General features: G+C 39.9%; 1 protein-coding gene across 3 annotated transcripts in view; it reads left to right on the top strand.

Moving 5' to 3' along the window:
- The window catches only part of CAB39 (calcium binding protein 39), an 83,516-nt gene that overhangs the window by 40,285 nt on the left and 20,501 nt on the right, over nucleotides 1–22,730 (top strand). For all 3 annotated transcript variants that reach the window (XM_046643443.1, XM_046643442.1, XM_046643444.1), the window contains 2 exons: nucleotides 17,539–17,703; nucleotides 19,897–20,015. In XM_046643443.1, the coding sequence (XP_046499399.1) occupies nucleotides 17,539–17,703; nucleotides 19,897–20,015 (284 nt within the window). The remainder of the gene's footprint in view (nucleotides 1–17,538; nucleotides 17,704–19,896; nucleotides 20,016–22,730) is intronic.

Below are 22,730 nucleotides of genomic sequence, written 5' to 3'. Positions count from 1 at the left end.
ATTTTGTATTTAAATTTCAAAATTCAAATTTGGCAGCAAATACTGTTAGTTGTTTCCCTTAAAGTGACAGGTTCACTTCCTTCATTTTTGAGAAAATATCTGCCAACTATACAAGCCTGAATAATATGTCAGTTTTTCTTTCCAGTAAAAATGACGTTCCATAAAAAACCAACTTGTTGAGCTCATAGCCCAATCATACAAGTACTTTTCCTTAAGACAGTCAGTCATATTTCAGTAAGGGGCAGAAGGTGTTTTATGCATACTTCCTGTTTATCACACCAAATGTTAAAAAGATGTGTGTCATCTTTTTAGCATTTTAAAGGTCAAGATTTAATAAAATGAATATTTTTTTATGCTTCCTCATGACATTCTTAAGTGAAACTGGCTTGCTTGCTTTTTTTTTTTAACTGAGTTTATGATAATGAAGATTACAACAATGGCTAGTACATTTGGTGTCACTTTGTTGACTCATGCCAAGGGGTCAGCACCATCAGTGCAAATGGCAATACAGTGGAAAAAGGCAGTTAATGTGTTAGTATTAATATGAAAACAGCTTTGACCTCAGGGATCCCCTGAAAGGGTCTCAAGAGACCCCCAGGGGTCCGTACTTTGATCTCTACTGTGATAGCTAATGGAAGATGTATGTATGGGTGGTGTCAGGTAGGAGGAGTATCCTAATTTAGATGGGTTATATGGGGAAGTCTTATTGAAGAGGTGGCATTGGAATCCTATGATAGAACACTAGTTTAGTCTCTGATGGAATCCATATCATCCACTTGATTAAATCAGTAGTTTTCAACCAAGGACAGTTTTGCCCTCCAAGGAGACATTTAGCAATGTCTGCAGACTTTGTTGGTTCTAACACTGGGGGGAGGGCTACTGCAGGCATCTAGTTAGTAGAAGCCATACATGCTGCTAAACAAGAGACAGCCCCCTACAGCAAAGAATTATCTGACCCAAAATATCCAGAACACTGAGGTTGAGAACTCCCACTTTACACTTAGCAAGAATCGACCTCCTGCTATTAGGATAAACAAAGCAAAGAAAGATAGTTGAGTTTATGAAAAATAACTTTCATTTCAAAGGAAGGGAACAACTCTAAAGAGCAATCCACGCAAACTACTTATTCTGAAATAGATCAAGAATAGGGAGAAAAACCTTGAAATTTCTGATTCACTTTCTTATCAAGATTTAAAAGGAAGTAGCAACTAATACACATGGTAAAGAAGAGGAAACTGAGACCTGAAAACAATGGAAAGATGAAAATCTAATCACTAAATTAAAAACCATGGAAAACAATTCTGACATACTTGAGACTTAAAACTTGAAGGTCATCCCATTAAAACCAGAGTGCTTGCTGTGACATTATTTGGCATTGTCCTGGAAATTCTGGCCAATGCATAAAGAAATGGTTTAGAAATTAAAAATGTAGCTATTGCAAATCAAGAGGGAAAATTACAGTGTTGAGATGGTCATAAATCTTTACAAAACTCAAGAGCATCAATGCGAAAATGAGAGTTCACTAGGGCAGCTAAATAAATAGAAAATTCATAGCTTCCCTAAATACCAATCAGAACTATCTAGACATTGTAACTTTTAAAAAATATTTCATTTACAGTAGCAACAAAAAAACGTATAAGATGTCTGGAAATACCCTCATCAGGAAGTATGCAGAACCTATATGAAGAAAACCATAATACCTTACTCAGAGGCGCAAAAGAATACTTGGCCCATGTTATTGGATAGAATATAGTTAAGATGTCATTTCTTCTCAAATTAATTTTTAAGCTTAATGCAATTCCATTTAAATCACTGCAGGATCTTCTTGTAACTTGACAAAAAATGATTCTGAAGTTCTGGAAGAATAAATAACTACAAATTGGGGCTAGGTATTTACCCAAGAGAACAAGAAATATATGTCCATACAAAGACTTGTTCCTAAATGTTCGTTGCAGCTTTATTTGTAATAGTCCAAAACAGGAAGTAGCCCAGGTACATGGATAAACCAGTTGTGGTACATCCGTAGAATGGAATACTACTCAGCAATAAAAAGGATGAACTATTGTTATACACAACAATGAATGAATCTCAAAATAATTATGTTGAGTGAAAGAAGCCAGACTATAAAGAGTACATAGTGTATGATTCTATTTATACAAAGCTCTAGAAAATGAAACTAATCCGTAATGACAGAAAACAAATCAGTGGTTGCTTTGGGATTGGTGGGGATGTAGAGGGTTAGAGTGGGGCTGGTGAAGTACAGGAACTACAGAGGGGCCTGAGGAATTCTGATGGTAATGGACATGTTCACTATCTCGATGGCTTCATGGGTGTATACAGAAGTACAAATTCAATCAAATTGTGCGCTTTAAATATATGTGGTTTGTTGTGTGTCAATTTTAACTCAGTAAAGAGAGTCAGAAAAGACTATGTACAACTGAGATAGAAGCAGCTTAGAAACCACGTGTGTATGCCCTGAGAATAACTATTTAATAAAACACCCAAAAAGACTATTGAAAGCTGAAGTTGAAGTGATAGAAATACACTAATTAAATTCTAAGTGACCATCTTCTGCTCTGTGTAGACAAGTCCATACTTGAGGTTGTAGAAGAACTAGAGTGTGTTGAGAGAGAAGTGACTAGGCTGGCACAGAAATTCAAAACTCTGCCATGAGGAATAATCGAATGGACTGAAGATATAGAAAGAATAAAATTTGAGCAGTGTAACTTTGTAGGATGAAGGGAAGCCCTAGATCTCTGAGTAGAATGTTTTTAGGGGATCATCTAATACGAGGAAAGGAAAAGTTCCAGACAGTGGCAGGAGATAAAGTTAAGACCTATGAGTGGAAGTACAACAGGGAGTCCAGTTTCGTCTTGATGTTAGGAAAAATAATAAGTGGAAGTTGGGAGCCAGCCCCGTATTCTAGTGGTTAAGTTTGGTGCATTCCACTTCAGCGGCCCAGGTTCACTTCCTGGGCACAGACCTACACCGCTTGTCAGCAGCCATGCTGTGGTGGTGACTCACATACGAAATAGAGGAAGATTGGCACAGATGTTAGCTCAGGGCAGATCTTCCTCAAGCAAAAAGCAGAAGATTGGCAACAGATGTTAACTCAGGGCCAGTCTTCCTCAGCAAAAAAAAAAAAAAAAAAAGAAGCAAAAGTTGGGTTTTTTAGGAGATAGCAAGGTTCCCGTCACTGGATACATATTGGCATAGGCTAGGTGACCACTTAGGTATTGTAGAAGGAACTCAAGCTTTGTATAGTTGATACATTCTTACATTGACACACCATATTTTGCATGGTGCCTTGGAATAGGCCTCCACCTTATTTTTAGGTAGAATAGTTTCCTGGTGTTATTCTCATGATCCACATGAAAAAGCTATTATTTCCTAAGTAATCTATTATGTAGAGTCAGAGATGAAATTCACTCCTAGCACTGCCAAACCCATGGTAAAATTATGCCTGTTTCTGCCTTATTCCTTATATCCATGGGCATTTTCTCACTTGTTTCTTGTGATCTTATAGACAAAATCATAAAAACAACATTTAAATGTTTATTCCTTTATTTGTAATGTGTTGGTGGTTTTACTTGTTTTATCTGGTACACAGTTGCCATATTAAGAATTGTGTATAATACAAATAGATGAGTCTGTTAGGAGCTATGCAACACCTCTTAGAAAGAATTTGAAAACTACTTCCTTATATCTTTAGAAAAAAGTGGTTTCTCTTCGCATCCTTATTTTTAAGTAACTGGGGCATGGGGGTGGAGTGGGGTGGGGTGGAATTTGTTCTTTCGTTGCTAACAGCCACACAGATCTGGTGTACCTAATGACTGTTTACACACTCTGTGCCCGCTGCAAGCTATATAAAGAAGGCATGGCTGCCTCTCTCCACTTATACTTAGTTCCCTTCATTGCTGTGAATGCATGTGTTCACAGTGTTGAATAGCTATATTCACTCATTTCATGAGAGGAATAAGTTTGCTGGCATATTTAAGAGGGGGGAATGGATAGCCTTTTCATAGCATAGCCATTTAACAGTGACTCATGGTTACTAAACTTGTTTAGAGTAATCTTTGACACGAGGAGGTTATTAATAGGTTTTTCTTAGTCTGTGATCTTTCAGTTTAGAAGACTCAGGCATTTTCTTTAGAGGAGAGGGGTGTGTGTGTGTAGGATTTTTTTTTTTTTTAATTTAATACAGGAATTAATGTGATAATAGGTTATTATCAAATATTTGGCACAACAGTATTTGTCAGTTTACTTTTAGATTCCATCTCACATCCTTTATCCTAGTTTACTTTGATTTATGTTTACTTTTTTCAGTGAGGTCATTTAATCCCTTTTTGAGAATGAATTGATATTTAAGGCAGTAAATATAGGTTGGTATATATTTAGAGGACTCTTGTTTGAAATTATTTGTTTGCTGAAGAGTGGGTCTAAAGAAACTCAAAAAAGAAAAATGTAAGACAAAGTAATAAATGATACAATCCTCCCCCCCCCCCCCCCCCACCAAAGAAACCCTGGGCTTTTTGAGGCATTTCTTAATACTGATAACTAGTTACTTATGTATAAGTTACAATAAACTCAATTATGTAACTTAATGGTGAACAGAAAGAAGCATGGAAAATTCTGCTTAATAGATCATTTTAAAATTGTTTCTAGGGGCCGGCTCCGTGGCCGAGTGGTTAAGTTTGCGTGCTCCGCTGCAGCGGCCCAGGGTTGGGATCCTGGGCGCAGACATGGCACCACTCGTCAGGCCAAGTTGAGGTGGCGTCCCACATCCCACAACTAGAAGGACCTGCAGCTAGGATATACAACTATGTACGGAGGGGTTTGGGGAGATAAAGTAGAAAAAAAAAAAAAAAAGAAGATTGGCAACAGTTGTTAGCTCAGGTGCCGATCTTTAAAAAATAAAAATAAAAATAAAAAAAATTGTTTCTAGAAAAAATGACTTTATAAACAATGATTCCCATCTGAATTACATTTTTTTTATTCTGTATTTCATGTGCACAATAGTTGGCAGGACAATCTTTTGCAAAAGGTGACAGCAGAAGTAATTACTGGCATTATTTCTGTTGTCATATTTTGCAAAAGTTTCCCAACTTGATTGAATCCACAGACATGTTAGTGCCTTCATATGTGTAGACAGATAGACACACATATGGATCAGATTTGTCCCTGTTCTTAAGGAGTTTATAGTCTGGTAGAGGAAATAGGTATGTAAATAATGTACTGTAGAGATACTTGGGGATATTAATGAAATTCCTTAGGAACCAAGAGGATAAAGCAGTTACTATCTCTGTCAGAGACAGGTACAGAGATAGCATTAGGTTTGAAGTGGCATTTGAACTGGTTTTTAAGGTGTTTGGCAGGCAAAGAGTGAGAGGGAATGGAATGTGAAATGACCTAAAGTATGGCATGTTCAGAAAACTGACAAGTTCAGGGTGACTTTATAAGGATGGAGATAGAAGGGAATTGTGAGAAGTGAGGCTAGAGATGTAGGTTGTGGTAGATTGAAAAGGGCCTTGTATACAACCTAAAAATACATTGAGGGAGCCAAAGACATCTTTTGTTGTTGTTGTTGTTGTTGTTTTGGTTTAAATCTTCATTTTTAAATAATTATTAATTCATAGGAAGTTGCAAAAAAGTATACAGGGAGATCCCCTGTACCTTTCATCCAGTGTCCCCCAGTGTTAACATCTCACAGAACTATATGCAATATCAGGATCAGGAAATTGACCCTGGTGCAGTCCACAGGCCTTATCCACAATTCACCAGTTTTACAACTGTGTCTGTATGTGTGTGCGGCTCTATGCAGTTTTATCACTTGTGTAGCCATGTGGTTTCTTAGTAACCACCACCACAATCAAGATACAGAACTGTTCCATCACCACAAGGCCTCCTCTTGCTATCTCTTTATTGCCACATCCATCTCCTCTCCCCCATCCTTAACCCTTGCTGGCAACCACTAATCTGCTCTCCAAATCTATAATTTTATTTCAAGAATGTTTTATAAATAGAATCATACAGTATGTAACCTTTTGAGATTGGCTTTTTTTCACTCAGCTTAATTCCCATGAGATCCATGCAAGTGGTAGTGAGTATCAATTCCTTTTGGTTGCTGAGTAGTATTCCATTCTGTGAACGTACCACAGTGTGTTTAACCATTCACACATTGAAGGACATCTAGTCCGTTTCCATTTTTGGTTGTTACAGTTAAGGCTACTACGTACAGTTGTGTACAGGTTTTGTGTAAACGTAAGTTTTCCTTCCTCTGGGATGAATGTCCAAGAGTACAGTTCTTGGGTCATATGCTAAGTGCATGTTTAGTTTTATAAGAAATCATCAAGCTCTCTTCCACAATCACTGTATCATTTTACATTCTCGCTAGCAATGTTTCATAGTCAGAGATTGGGTGAGATTGGAAGTGTGTTTGGGAATACGGACATAATAGCAGAAGATGAACTTGGTAAGAGAACTCTGGTGATAAGAAAAGCTTAAGGTTAAGGAGGAGAAGCAAGATATAAGGCTACATTTTTTTTTTTTTGAGGAAGATTAGCCCTGAGCTAACTACTGCCAATCCTCCTCTTTTTGCTGAGGAAGCCTGGCCCTGAGCTAACATCCATGCCCATCTTCCTCTGCTTTATACATGGGACGCCTACCACAGCATGGCTTTTGCCAAGCGGTGCCATGTCCGCACCCAGGATCCGAACCAGCAAATCCCGGGCCACCGAGAAGCCAAACGAGTGAACTTAACCCTTGCGCCACCGGGCTGGCCCCAGGCTAAATTTCTGAGGGAGACTTAAGAGTATGTTAACCTACAGTTAACTCCAGGTTCACATACCCCCTGGCCTGTCTTTTACCCACCAAGTATTTTCTAGAGCATGAGTCAATAAACTGCGGCCTGGGTTGACCCATTACCTGTTTTATAAATAAAGTTTTATTGGAATGCAGCCATGCTCATTCGTTGACATATGATCTCTGGCTGCTTTCCTGCTGCAGTGGCAGAGTTGAGTAGTTGTGACAAAGGCCATGTGACCCACAAAAAGTTTGCTACCTACTTATCTAGAGGAAGTCGATAGATACCTGTGATGAGATGGATTATAGCAGGGATTCTTATTTTGTTTAGAAATGGGGAGAGGAGCAGGGCAAGTGTGTGTTTTATGTGTGTGTTTGTTTACTTGTGAACTCAGTGTTCCGCATATGTGCAAAGCGTGCTCTGGAGAAGCAGGTAGGCCCTGGTTTCAGGTGCTCTTTCTCCATTCATCCACTTTTTTAGTTTTACTTTATCCTAATTTGTATTTTGGGGTTCTACGTAAGTTTTTATTTTGATAAGTGGTGGCAGGCAGAACTAAGGGTATCACTGGCTCCAAAAGCATTTAAAAACCACTGATTTAGATGACCTCTGACGTCTCTTTCAACACTAAGATGCTGGGATTCCATCTGCGGCATCACTTCAGACTTAACATTTCAACTCAGAATTCATTTTCTCTTCCCCAGAATTGGTCTGTCTCTTCTAGATTGACTGGGTTAAGAAATGTTGCCTTTATATCCCTGGCTCAAGACCTAGAAGTGTAATGGGTGATTCAGAGGAATTGCACCTTTTAAAGCTTTTTGATACGTCTTGCCAAATTGCCCTACAATAAAATTGTACCAATTTGTTTTTCTACCACCAGTGTGTCTTCTAGAAGTCTTTGCCTGTGATAGGAGGGAAAAAATATTTTATTGTTTTAAATTTATTATTATTATTATGAAGTAGAATACCTTTTTTTAAGGTTATTTACCTTTTAATTTGTGAATTAGCCATTTCAATACTTTAGCCATTTTGCTCCTGCTATGTTTATCTTTATGTGTGCTTTATATATTAAGGTTGGGCTTAACTAGTAAACTGTCTATTAAAAATTGGGGGGTAAGGGAGAGGGCCGACCCAGACTTGTACCCCACCAGATAGAACCTTGTACCTCCATCTTTGAGTAGCCACCTTGTCACCTTTCACTTCCTGCCATGAGGCTGCTTTGGGATCTACTGAGTAGTTGAGCTTTGTTGGGTCCAGAGGTGGAGTGGGTGACAAGGGCTGTGAGCACTCCAGGCACACATGGCGCAGGATTAATATGCCTCGCCCCCCTGGTAGTTAGGGACAGCGCTTCTCAACTCAGAGCCTTGACTCTGAGAAGCTCTGCCAAGCCCCAGACTCTTTCCTCTGTGACTCTGCTCTGCCAGGTGGCCCCTAACTCCCACTGTGTATGGCTGTTTAGTAGAATCACACAGAATAAAACACTCTCAGAAGCCGCAAGACGACAACTAAGAACTTAAAATTCTGTGCCTCTCAGCTAGACAAGTCAGCGGAGAGTGAGTGAGTGAGGTATGACCCACGTCACTTTCCAGTCAAGTGAGTGGGCTGTTGTGAGGGGGCTGTTCGCTCACATGCCTCTCTTCAGGACCATGTATTTATAACACAGTTGGCTACTGTTAGTAAAGCAGTCTGTGCCCATGAAACGTAATATGAGGCGCACTGGCCACACGAGTATAGCATCTGTGTCTCAGAACACCATGTTCAACTGACGAAGCGTCCTAGACAATTCAGTCAGTTAACAAAATCATGAAGTCAGACTGTGTGTAAATCACTGTCGTAGGTAAGGGGTGGGGGGAGTATGAAGAAGGTAAGCGAGCCCTTTCCAAAGCCCTTGAGTACACTGAGGGAAATGAGAGAGACAGATGAGAAGATAACACACTACCAGGCCAGGGGCTAAGACAAGGTAACAACGTCTGTGGCATAGAGGAGGAGAGCGCGGGACTGAGGGAAGGGTTCACGGATGCGCGGGCTCCAGAGCAGAGAGGAAGAGTGTAAGTATCCAGGCTTTCAGGGTCGCCTGAGCAGAGACAAAGATGTCCATGGTGAGAGAGTGAGAGTAGATGACGGGACAAGAAAGAATTGGGAGACCTCTATTTGGAGTCTGAGATCCTAAGAAATGGAATGGATCTCAGCAGTATCTGGCCTAGCAAGCTTCCATGAGGCCACACGCCTGGCAAAATTGCACAGGGGACTTGAGGCGGGCCAGCCTTCTTCTTGCTTGGGGCCCTTTCTCCAGCACACATACGTAGAGCCATCAGTCTTGGAACTAAGGAGGAATGCCTCTTACCTGTGAGGCAAAAGCAACGTAAGGAGAAATGATGAACTTTTTAGACTCATAAAATGGTTCAAAGAGAGTACCCTCCACCCAGCTTTTCCAAATGTTGACATTTCACATAACCACAGTACAGTGATCAAAATCAGGAAACTAACATTGATGATAATACTGTTAACTAATCCACAGACCTTTTTCAGATCTCATCAGTTGTCCCATTAATATCCTTTTTCTGGACCAGGATCCAATTCAGGATCACACATTGCATTTAGTCGTAACATTTCCTTAGTCCGCTTTAATCTAGAATAATTTCTCAGCCTGTTTTTGACTTTCATGACCTTGACACTTTTGAAAAGTACTGGCCATTTATTTTGTAGACTGTCCCTTAATTTGTGTTTGGCTGATATTTCCTCGTGATTCAATGCAGGGTTTTTTTGCATTCCTTTTTGGTGAGAAAACCACCGAAGTAATGTTGTGACCTTTGCAGTGTGTCCTGTCAGGAGGCACATGGGGTCAATAGTGTCATTACTGTTCACTTTGATCACATGGTTAGGGTGGTGTCTGCATGTGAAACTACTATTTTTCCTTTTTTCATTTGCAAATCTTTTGGGAGAGTGGGCATCTTCCTTTTAAGTCCCCCAAGTGATTCTGGTGTGCCTCCAGGGTTGACACAGAGGAGGATGGCAGAAATGCATCAAGGTGGATTGAGAAGTTGAGGATATTTTCATCAGAAAGTCTTATCTCAGTATGAAAGGAGTGAAGCCAGGTGCTCAGATGTGGAGCAGAGAAAGAGAGAGACTAAAGGCTTTTGAGGGAAGTAGAGCAGTTTTGAAATATTTGCTGCTAGTAGTTACTGGTTGGAGATCAACCCAGTTTGAAGGAATGTTTCTGACTGGATTGAAGGCAGTTGAACAGCATGAGTTTTGTGTACACCAAGCCTGCACCAGTGCACAGGTTCCCTCACTTTTTCTACAGTGCTCAGAACCCTGGGAGCTGAAGTAGAGGAAGTTTTCAGTAAAGGACATCCAACATTGTTAGGGGAGCAGGAGACCTGGAGCTTCAAGCATGGGCAGCACTCACACATGCAGTCTTTCGCAGGATAGGTGACATGGTCATTAGGGAGCCCAGTGGATTAGGTGACATGATGATCTCAGCAACTTGAAAAGGGTACAGCGTTAGGAGGAGCTATATGTGTGAATACCTTACTCAGGAGGTGTGAGGGGACAGACAGGGAGGTGGCAGATAAGGAGGATGTGGTCAGAGAGGCAGAGAACATACTGACATAATGCAGGCAGGCCAGAAATGAGGAACTGGGCATGGTCACTAATGTGAAGGCTGATAAATGGAACCAAGTCAAATCTAAACAAGAGTGGCCGAGTTTATTTTTCTGTGTGACATCTTCATTCAATAAATACTTGCATTGCCTTTTCTGGTGAAATACTTGACTTCATAAGCTCTTCTGATCATCTTTTAGTAATATTTGAACATATTTCTTCTTTTTTTCTTTAAAAGCTTTTGTTTAGGGGCCGGCCTGGTGGCGCAGTGGTTAAGTTCACACGTTCCGCTTCTCGGCGGCCCGGGGTTCGCTGGTTCGAATCCCAGGTGTAGACATGGCATCACTTGGCATGCCATGCTGTGGTAGGCGTCCCACATGTTAAAAAAAAAAAAAGAAAAAAAGGTAGAGGAAGATGGGCACAGATGTTAGCTCAGGGCCAGGTTTCCTCAGCAAAAAAGAGGAAGACTGGCAGTAGTTAGTTCAGGGCTAATCTTCCTCAAAAAAATAAAATAAAATAAAATAAAATAAAAGCTTTTGTTTAATTGACTTGTAATTGTCCATGTAATGGGGAACAGAAATCAAACAAATAGTTGAAATATGCATGAAATTAAAAGTCATCAATTGAAATACGAACTTAACCTCTCATCAGGATTGCTAATAAATAATAAAGTTGATGAATTTTAGCTTTTCTTTATATCATGCTGCTGATTATCCTATGTAAATGGTAACTAACCATGGGAATGCCCGGGTTTGAAGTCTCTTATCCCCAGTGCCGTTCTCTACATCTAAATAGCTGAAGACAGCCTTTTATCTAAGCCCCAGTCTAGGCGTTAGCCTTTTATCTGGCTTTGTTTGTGGCACTGTTTTTCAAGATACGGTTGGTAGACCTACTTACATATGTAAACCTATATAGTTAATTATTTATTAGAAATAAATCTTAAAAATTTAGGGGGAGTGTCTTGTGGGGAGGAGTAGAAAGGTAAAACGGAATCAGAAATAAGAAGATAAATCAATTAGTACCAACATAGTGAACACTTGGATCTATTTATCTCATTCTGTTTATTATTTTGCTCATTTAAAAAAAATAAGTAAAATGTGAGTCATAAAAATTCATGCAAATCTGAACTGGAGCCAGTGCTCCTCCCCATGGCAGCCTGTGCTCATTTGCGGGGTGCTCTTCCAGACTCTTCTCTGTGAGGCCGCAGGGAGTTAGATTCCTTGCTCACTATAGTAACTGTCAGGTAGATCCACTTCACTTTCTTGTTTCTTGGTGAAGTGTTGCAGGGCATTCTTCCTTCAGGTCCCTGCACTACAGTTTTAGGGATTCCTTGACTTTATGGTTTCACGCATTTCCCTACATCCAGTTTTGGTCTGGCTTTTGTATCCCAGTGATCAAGTGCGCTGATGTTCAACCATTCATCAACCATGTGTGGAGTACCTGCAAGCACTGGGCTTCTAATGGAGCCGAAGGAAACAGACATGAGTTACAAATTACAAGGAAAAGCAGAATTATATACAACTGTGAGAAACACTCAGAAGAAGTACATGGTAGTAGGAGAAGGTATGATAGAATTTACCCAGAAAGACTTCTCTGAGGAAGTGATCACTGAGCACAGCAATGAAAGAAGAGTGGGAGTTGGCCAGGAGGTGGGGCAGAGTGTGGGCACAAAGAGCATTCCAGGCGTAGGAAACCACTTGTGCAAGGACCCTGTGAGGTGAAGAATGGACTGTAGGAGATTCAAGGAAACCAGTCAGTGGGCTAACTCAAGCAAGAGTTCTGGGGATTCTGTCTTGGGTGGTGATTTAGAGGGTGGGGAAGGATACGTGGATAGATTTGAGAGACTGGGTGATGAATTAGATATTGGGGTGGGGTGAGATGGAGGGAAGAGGTGAGGATGACTCCTAAGTTTCTGACACGTGTAAGAGCAGCAGTAGTAGAATCATCCCCTGAAATAGGGAACGAGGGCAGAATAGCAGACATGGGGCAGGATCCCAAGTTCTGTCTTAGATGCATTAAGTTTCAGGTGCCTTGAGACATCTAAGTGGAGACATTTCCAGTAGGCTGCTGAGTGTACTAGTAAGAGAACTGGATTAGAGATAGGAATCTGTGAGGCATCTGCATTTAGCTGTTAATTAAAGCTGTGGGTGTTGATGAGATCACTTAGGGAGAGATGATAGAGAAGAAGGGGACCTTGTACCCTGCCTTGAGGAATTCTCAATATTTAAATGGCCTAAGCAAGGAGGATGAGCCGAAAAGGAGACAGAGGGAGCAACCAGGGAGACAGGAAGGAAAACATGAGGGTGGCAGTGAGTCACAGAGGACAAGGGAAGAGCGGTTAAAGGGGGTGTAATCAGATGCTGCCAAAAGCTCGCGTGTGATGAAGACTGAAAATTGTATTCACTGGCAGGCAGCTCATTGGTGACTGGCTAAGAGCTGTAAAGTACATGGGATTGTGCTGAAGAATGAAGAGCAAACAGAAGTGGATCTTTTGAGAGGTTTAATTATGGGTGGGCAGTAGCTAGGAGGGGGTTGTGGAGTCAAGGGAGAGCTGATTTGATTTTGTGAATGGGAGTCTTGATCATACTAAAACTGATTGAAGGGGGAAACAAGTGTGAGGGGAGTTGACTATATGGGAAGGAGATGAGCTAACAGATGGTAAGTTCCTGAGAACGCAGGAGAGTATGGTTAACAGATGAAAGAATTCCATCAGTGTCTCCTCCCCGCCTGTAATGTAGGTGACAGCATCATCTTCTGAAAGAGGAAGGCTTTACCTGTGAATGCAGGTTCCCTTTCATCTCAGAAGTACCACACTGTCCATTTCCTTGCTTTTCTCCTCCTTGTTTTTTTTTAAACAGTTTTTTTTTTTAAAGATTTTATTTTTTCCTTTTTCTCCCCAAAGCGCGCCGGTACATGGTTGTATATTCTTAGTTGTGGGTCCTTCTAGTTGTGGCATGTGGGATGCCGCCTCAGCGTGGCTTGATGAGCAGTGCCATGTCTGAGCCCAGGATTCGAACTGACGAAACACTGGGCCGCTTGCAGTGGAGCGCACGAACTCAACCATTCGGCCACGGGGCCAGCCCCTTTAAACAGTTTTATTGAGCTATAACTCACATATCATACAGTCCACCCTTTTAAAGTGTACAATTTGCTGAGTTTTAGTTTATTCACAGATAATGTGCAACCATAGCCACAGTCGATTTTAGAACCTTTCATCACCTCAAAAAGAGACCCCATACCTTTAGCTATCACCGCCTCCTTCTTATTCATCTTTTGCTGTCAGAAGAGAGCATGGATTATGGTCTGAATTCGGATTTAAAATCATGTCGTGATTTCAAAGAAGAGTAGGAACGGTGGCATCTGAAGGATTGCTAAGGGCCTCAAAACTTTGATCGAGCCAGAGAAGCAAAAGGGGCTGAGGCTGACGACTTAGGGTTGCTCGTATAAAGCAACAGGTGACACACACAGAAAACTTCCCAAATGTCAGATTCTTCCCTGTCAGAATCATCTTAAGAATAATAATTAATTAAGAATAAAAATTAAGTACGTTCTGAGATACTTAGAATTTCTTTGTGGGATGACAAACTGCCATCAGAAATCTGAGGCATTCACAGAATAGGGGAGTAAGAGCAGACTGGAAAAGGAAAAGAGATTCTGCTTAACATTGATAGTGATTAAGGTTTCCTAATGGGATTATTAGGAAGATGATCTATAAGCATTTAGAAAAGAAAGTAGTAGTCAGTAGAAATCAGCATAGGCTTAGTAAAAAGGTCAGACCAAATTAACTTTATTTCATTTTCTTATCTTCAGGTAATGCGAAAGAAGTAGTATATTCTTATTTTATCAAAGTATTTAACCAGAAGTCTTTTGCATATGATTTGGAAATAGGTGCATACATAAGTGGCTGAGCAGCCATGCCCAAAGATGATTAGTAGATCATTACTGAAAGAGCATGACGAGTAAAGCATGATAGGCTCCATTCATAGTTATTTCCTTTCAGCATTTTGGTTAATGATTCAGGCCTTGGGAGGCATACCTATCAGATTTTCAAATAATACAAATATGAGGGCAGTAGCTGGTGTATTGGATGTCCTTCAGAATCCAGAAGTACCTCCACAGTGTTGAATGATAGGCTGCTAATGAGGTTAAATTAAATAGTGAGACAAGGTAAAGCTCTCCTTGCAGCGTCATTCAAAGATCTGGCTTTGAATGAATGATGTGCTATAATTGCAAAAATCCTTAAAGGTGGCCTTGGACTACATTAAAATTTGCAACATTTGTAGGAAAGTGGTGGTCTAGTGTCTTCTGCGCTGTTCCATTCTGCATAGTGTTGGAACATTAGCCCTATCTTTTTAGGAGGATAGTTCAAGAAGCTGAGTGGAGGTTTTCTGGAAAAGGCTGTTTAGGGAAGACAAGCAAGCTGCCTTGAAAGAGGAGCTTTATGTGGAAGAGAAGTTAGGATACTGCCTGATCTGCAGTGCAGACCCAGGACCAGCAGACACGATGGTGAAGCACTGTTTGTCTCGTTATGAAATTTTCTAACAGCTATCTGATTCTGAGATCTGCTAGTACTGCATGACTGGACACTGGAAATATTTAAGGCGAAGCAATGTGATCATTTGGTGAGAAGGTTAGAAGCTTGTGAAAGGGAGTACTGTGGATTAGATGATTCTTTAGGTACCATTAAATGCTGATGTCCTATGAATCTGCTAAGTAATCTCCTTGAAGTATATTTCTGATCATAAATACTTGTGTTTGTATAGCTTTTTATAGCCTTGATATTTTTCACATAGCCTTAATATTCTGCTTAATATTCTCCTTTGTTGGTTAATTAGCTATAACTCTTTGTTTTGAATTTTAGTGGTTCCTTTAGGACTCAGAGTATATACCTTTAATGTACTGCAGTCTGTCTTCAAGAGATATTGTACTGCTTCACAGATAAGAACCTTACAACGTTGTACTCCATTACCCCTCTTTGAGCTATTGTTACCACATATTTTTGTTCTACATGTGTCATAACCCCAGAATATACTTTTGTTTATGCTTTAAGCAGCCAATTATCTTTTAAAAACATTTTTTAAAATAATAGAGGGAAAAATATTTTATATTTATCCTCATAGTGTATGTACAGATTTTTGTGTCTATACAGATGTTCATCTTGAATCATTTTCCTTCTGCCTATAGGAGTTCCTTAGGCATTTCCTGTAATGCAGATCTGCTGGTGATGAAATCTTCCAGCCTTTCTGTCTCTCAAAAACTTTATTCCTCCTTCAGTTTTGAATGACATTTTTGCCAGGTATAGGATTTTAAGGTGACGGTTTTGTTTTTTCCCAGAACTTTAATGATGTTCCTCCCGTGCTTCTTCACTCGCATCAGTTCTGTCAGGAAGTCTATAGTCATTCTTTGATTCTTTGTCTGTAATGTTTTTTCCCTCTGGTTGCTTTTAAAATTTTCTCTTCATTGAATTTAAGCAGTTTGATTCTTTCATGCCTTGGTGTAGTTTTCTTCTTGTTTCTTGTGCTTAGGACTTTTTGAACTTCTTGGATCCATAGGATTATACTTTTTGTCAAATTTGCAGCCACTGTGTCTTCAGTGCTTTGTCTGCCTTTCTCCTCCTGCAGGGCCTGCAGTCACACACACTAGTCTGAGTGCAGCCATCCTGTCACTCACTGCTATGCTGTCTTTTTCCCCTCTCTGTGTGTTTTATTTTGGATACTTTTTAATGCTCTGTCTTCATGTTTACTGACCATTTTTTCTGCAGTGTCTAATCTGCTGTTAATCCCATCAGATGTAATTGTTGTTTTAGACATTGTAGTTTTTGTTTCTGAGTTTTTGATTTATGAGTCTTTTTTTATATCTTCCATACCTTTACTTAACATGCTCATTTCTTTCCTGAACGTACTGACTATAGTGATAATAACTTTTAATGCCCTTGTTTAATAATTTTTTTATCTGTGTCATTTGCAGGGCTTTTTCTGTTGATTGGTTTTTTTCCTTGTTATTGATCGTGATTTCCAGTTTTGATCCTTTCCAGGCTTGCTTTTAAACTTTGTGAGGCGAGACCAAAGCAGAGTTTAGTCTAAGGCTAATTTTGTATAACAACTGAGACAAAAAACGTTGAGTGCTCTGTTGATGCCCTGTGACTAGGAGGTCTTCCATAAGGTAGATGGGAACAAGAACTATTTCCAGCCTTGTCTGAGCTCTGTGGTTCTGTTCCTGGCCTTGGGTTCTTTTCTCACACTCACATGCATGTACTTATCGGTTCTCAGCTAAAGAAGTGAAGTGAGTCTTTGCAGATCCCTAACACTCTCTTTAGTGCAGCTGTCTCCTCTCTGGTACTCTGCCCTGTGAATTTAGTCTCCTTGGCCTCTGCAGCTTCCCAGCTCTAGCTCTGTCTCCTCAACTCATGGAGACCACCTCTTCTGCCTGGCTTTCCCCTCCCTGTGATGTGGCCTGGAAATTCTCTCCGGGCAGGAAGCTAGGGCAATTGTGGGGTTCACGTCATTCGTTTCCCTTCTCTCAGAGATCACTATTCTGTGCTGCCTGAAGTTCAAAGTTTAAAATTCATTGTTTCATGTATTTCCTCCTGATTTTTAGTCTTTTTCATAGGGGAAGGTAAATCTGGCCCCTGTTCCTCCATCTTGGCCGGAAGCAGAAGCTCTTGAGTGACTTTTTATTTATTGCTAACATTTTAGCTTTACATTCAAAGCCTCTTTCAGCTTCATTTTCTGCTATCACTTCCTCATTCCCTCCATACCTTTTCTTTCACAGACCCTATGCTTCTTCCTCTCCTGTATATCCCGCTCAAGCCATTCCTTTTCCCTGAATCTCCTTTTCCCTGCTACTTGCTTATCAGTGTCTCTCCATTCTTAAGGTCAACTCAGGTACCTCTGCCATGTTGTTTCCCTCCCACCTGAGGAGGAATTGAACCTTTGCTCCCTGTTCTGTTTCTACCATAATAACATTGTTTTCAGTGTTCAAGTGTACATGTTGTACACTTGCTGGCCTTGCATGTTGAGCACGTTATGTCCATCCCCATGAGAACACACCCCTGCTAGATAAAGTGTTTAACAAATATAGGTATGTTATATTTGTTTGTTAAAATGAGTTGTTTTTCTCCTCTCCCCCAAAATCAGGCTACAGAAGAAGTTTCCAAAAATCTGGTTGCCATGAAGGAAATTCTATATGGCACAAATGAAAAAGAACCACAGACAGAAGCAGTGGCACAACTCGCTCAAGAACTCTATAACAGTGGGCTCCTTAGCACCCTGGTAGCTGACTTACAGCTCATTGACTTTGAGGTAAGAAATGAATTTCTTGTTTTTCGAAAACAGTGCCTTATTCATAGTCTTTTTCCGTGTGTTCTCTTCTTTGAAACATCTTAAGATTCCTGCCCGGCTTGGCTCAGGGGTTACTGACCTGTAAGCATGTCCAGGCTGCATGCCTAGTTGGTGGAGCCAGGGCAGAGACTCAGAGGTGTCTCAGGCTCAGGCCAGGTTTTCTTCCCCCTGTTTCACTGCATTGTATATGAAGTTTCTTAGGTATTCATTGTGCCCTTTCATTTAGGTTGTATTTAATGAATAGTTACTGTTTTACAGAATTCACTCCTCCTTGGCTCTCAAGGAATAAACAATCTAAAAAAGACCATAGAATGTTAGAATTTTCAAGGTCGATGAGATCTTAGAGAACGTCCAGTTATGTCTTGTTTTTTTTTTACCTGTTGAGAACTCATTATAGCAGAGGTCATATGTATTTTGTTTGCTTGGCACTGCTTTTAAATGTTTAAATTAGGATAACATTTAAGTAGTGGGAGATTTTATACAAAATTTTGAATTTCTGGCTTCTCTTGAAAAATTCGACTCTGGCAACATTGGGCCTGTAGTCCTCTGTGGCCCCTGAGCTGGAGCAGAGTAGCAGCTACCCCATGATGCAGGGCGCCCCACGAGGGTGTGCTGCAGATGGCACAGCTTGCTTTTCTGTCTCAGGGCCTGCATTACCCATTTGCATCTCCTGCCTGACCTTGGTAGGTATTTGAGATTATTGGCCAAGCTTATACAGTCAGATCATGCCATGTTGGAGATTTAGTGAATTGAACAGTGAAAATAATGGTTATTGATACCAGACTGAATAAACTAGTCTGAGAAGTGTGTCTGATAATGAAGGGCTCTGGCATGGTCAGGAGCGGTCTCTTCTTTGACTCTTTGTCATGGGTGTGCTTTCTTTTAAGCCCCAGTGTTTATCATCCTGAGTGAGTGGATGTCTGTGCAGGTGCTTGAAAAACCACAGGACAAAATAACAGACTTATAGCCAGGTTCAATTTTGGAGAGGGATGGGAGGGTGTGGTTCATATGTTACTTGAATATAATATTGATAATAAAAGAGAACTAAAATTTATTTCTATCCTAGATAGATCCAGTTAGAACTGATATTTCCATTTATATAGCTGATTTCATGTATTTTTAATAGTGTATCAAATTCCAACAATAACAATTTTTATTTCCTCTGCAAAGTTGGGAATGTACTGAAACATCTAGTTCTTTCTCCTTTGTCCACCCATCCCACTCCCCAGCCTGGACACTGAATTGAATATTCACTTGGGACTTTAAAGACATAAATTAAAAGAAGTGTATGCCCTTGAGACTTGTTCTTGGAGGTTGCCATACTGCTCCTGACCTAACCTGGTCCCCAGGATGATCTCTGTTGCTGGAAAGCGAGTGTTTTACTCATTCTGCTGCAGGCTTGACAGCCTTGTAACAAGTAGCCATTCTGAAACATCCCTTGGGGTGCAGTTCTCCATTTGTTAATTTCTTGTGCAACTTTCTGATTGTAAGGTTCACTGTCTGACAGTGATGTCCAGTTGTTTTGTTTAGGGGAGTGCAGTGGTATAATTAAGTTCTGATCTCTAAGCCGCTGCATCATGTGATATTTGGTATCTTCAGTATTAATCTATACAAAGTCTTTCCTGAATAGACCTAGTTAATAGGAGGGTATGTCTACTGTAGTGCCGTTAAAGCTCAGCTTCTTACAGAATTCCTTCATTTTTATATTCCTAGAAGAGTACAGTTTCTTTTCCTTCCAACACTGTAGAAGGAAAGTATACATGTTGTTTACAATACAGCATCCTGTTTGAAGCTGCTTGTTTCATTTGGGTGGGAATGAAATCCCTGAATATCATAAGCATATAGCAAGGATTTGTTGTTCATGTCTGAGTCAGCATGATTTTCAGAGTTAGAAATAGTGGAAATTATATGTAGTAGGATTTCACTTCATCAATGCATTATTCATGTTAAAAATAGTATACTATTAAAACTTAGAATTTGCAATTATAAATGAATAAATAAAGTAAGAAAATGTGATGTCTGTGAACATTTTAAAGTCAAATATTCATTCATAATTAGAAATATGCAATGCCTTGATTTAAGTTTATTTGGGAGGGTGGATGGGAATTTTGATATTTAGTCAGGTAAATATTTTAATGATTGTATTCCTAATAGGGCAAAAAAGACGTGGCTCAAATTTTCAACAATATTCTCAGAAGACAAATTGGTACAAGAACTCCTACTGTTGAATACATCTGCACCCAACAGAATATTTTGTTCATGTTATTGAAAGGGTATGTACGATGTACTAAACTTTATATTTTCAGTTAAAAAAATAAAAAGGAAAAATGGTCTTGAGCAAAAACAGGATGGTGACTGTGGGAAAGCATTTTCTCTAGTTTAGTCAGCTAATATTTCCGTAGTTCTTGAACACATTTCCCTCCTTAAAATTCAACCTGTGAGCTAAATTGAATTTGAAAATGCCCATGGGAGTTTAAAGGTAGGTGAATTGTGAGCCTTTAAATTCTCAAATCACAGATGACTAAAGAAAAAAGTAAGTGCTTTGTGGTCTTAGTTCTGTTTTCTAGGGTTTAGAAGGTTTAATTGTATGAATTAGCAGTTAAATCATGTATTTAAAGCCATCTTCTTTGGACAAGATGCACACTGTAAGGCAGTGAAAGCTGCCTAGTAAACGGAGCCTGGACGCTCTGTAGCTTCAGTTAACAAAGTCCACGTTTATGAAGTACAACACTTTGCTTTTTACCTGTGTGTGTCTACTCACTAACCCACTTAATTTAGTAATTCACAGTGCATCTTCCTGGAATTACTGTTGGACTAAGCAGGCACTTATGTTTGGGTAGTCTGTCAGTTTGGGGAAAAAAAACCAAATAAGTCTAAAAAGTGAAAAAACAAATCTTCTCCTCCCTTATCACTGAGCCTCCCTGACTGGCAAGGTGACCTCCTCTCGTTTCACACCAGAGTCTTTGCCGCCTCTGGGTATGGTGAGCATCTGTTTGTCCCAGCATTGGTGGGGTTCTTTTAAATTGGCGGGCGAGCATTTTACTGGCATGACTGTTGGCGTGAATCAGCTCGCTCTCCTGCCCCTGGCTTTATAGCTTGCCTCACTCTGATTCATATCTCTGTGGTTTAACACTTCCCCCAAGTTCAGACTTGTTTAGACAAAGCGTGAGTCAGTGCGTGTGTTGGATGCCAGCATTCTATTTCCTTCTTTCTATTTCTAACTATCTATGTTGCTTCTTCAGATGTTGCCATACAGAATTTTTGGCGTCTGATTTTTTGTTGTATCAATCCAGAGTGTGTATGTAAACATGTAGTGAGTAGTCTGAAATTTTGGCGTTCTTAGAGCAGCTTCCAGATGCCTTTGTGTATTTTTAAAGCCAGTATTTCCCTTTTCCATAGAAAGCAGTGGTTATTAATATTCATAAATTAGTTAACTCTGTGTTTTCACTTTAGAGTAGCCAGGGGTATGATAAGAACGTTGTTAAATGTCATGTAAAGTAAGACTTTTGAGATACAATTGAAAGAAGCAATTTAAAGCTCTAATCTGATCTGGCCAGAGCAGAAACCTCAGCTAGGAGGAGAAGCATGGAGAACACATTTGGTGTTGGGATCCAACAGAACCGCTCTCTCCCACTCTTTTTAGCCTTTATTGTGGAAAATGTATGTAAAACTGGAGGGAATAATACACAAACCCTTTCCTACCCCTCCCTAGAGTTAGCAGAGGTGAGCATTCTGTCGTCGTTTCATCCGTTCCTTGCCTCCTTTTTTCCCTCCTCACATATAACATCGCTTCAATACATAATACATAAAGGATTTTTAATGTAATCACAATACCATTTACAAACCTAACGTTATCTATAGATAATTCACATATGTTCAGATTTCCTTGATTTTCACCAAAAATGCCGTTTTTCAGTTAGTTTGTTTAAATCAGTTCCAAGCAAGATCCACAAACTGAATTTGGTTATTAGGACTCTTAACTCTCTTTCAATCTGTAATAGTTCCTGCCGTATCTTTTTCTTTTAATACAATTCCATTTATTTGTTGAAGCAACTACGTCATTTGTTTTGTAGAAAGAATCACATACTTTGGATTTGTATCCCTCTTGTTTTACAGGTGATGTGTGCCTCTATCCTCTGTTCTTTTAAATTAGTGATGAAGTCTAGAGGTTTGATTAGATTCAGATTCCGTTTGGGTGGCAGGAATTCTTCATGGATGGTACTGTGTACTTCCTATTGGGCAACACTGGTTGTCTTTCTTCAGTAACGTTTGGATTGATGAGTGGATGCAGGTGTTGTCAGTCTAATCTGTCCATCATGAAGTTCTCCATCTACCCTTCACCTGATGGTTTAGTATCCGTTGAGGATCATCCCCTGGATTCAAATGGAGAGTTCCTAGTTCTGTTATTCCATCTCAGTATATTCAGTATGTTTCTTTCCTTATCAAAGACTTCGTTATCCCAAAATACAGTCTGTCTGGGAAAGACAGAATAAATGCTTGATTCTTTCACTTTATCATTTTTTAGTATAATTAGGTGGTGCCCTAGTCAATTCCTTAGAAGAGCAGTGAGTGTTATTCTGTAAGCATCATTATGAACTCAAGTTTTGGGGTTTTAAAAAACATTTGATGTGTCTCAATCCATTGCAGTTGTTTTGTCCAAATTTTTATTTCCAAATTGCCCCATTTGGGCCATTGGGAGCTCCTTCAGGATGGCTCCTATGACCAGTTGGCAAGACCCCATCCGTCTTTGACAGCTTCCTTCCTCTCTGGTACAAGATGTCCCTTCCTCATTTTGTATGGGTTCCTGCCTCAAAACTGGCAACAGCCATTCTTCAAGGAGCCCTGTGAACTACCTTTTAAAATTTTTGTATTTTGTTGATTAATTAGTTTAGACTCCTTTCATACTATGTGCTTATCTGCTCAGGCTATAAGTACTTTGATGTTAGACATTTGGGGGAGTTATGCTACCAATATTAGTATGCATTTGG

The sequence above is a fragment of the Equus quagga genome, chromosome 17 (assembly GCF_021613505.1).
Source record: "Equus quagga isolate Etosha38 chromosome 17, UCLA_HA_Equagga_1.0, whole genome shotgun sequence".
Lineage (NCBI taxonomy): Eukaryota > Metazoa > Chordata > Mammalia > Perissodactyla > Equidae > Equus > Equus quagga.
Note: the sequence above shows the minus strand (reverse complement) of the source record. Positions and strands in the feature narration are given on the sequence as shown.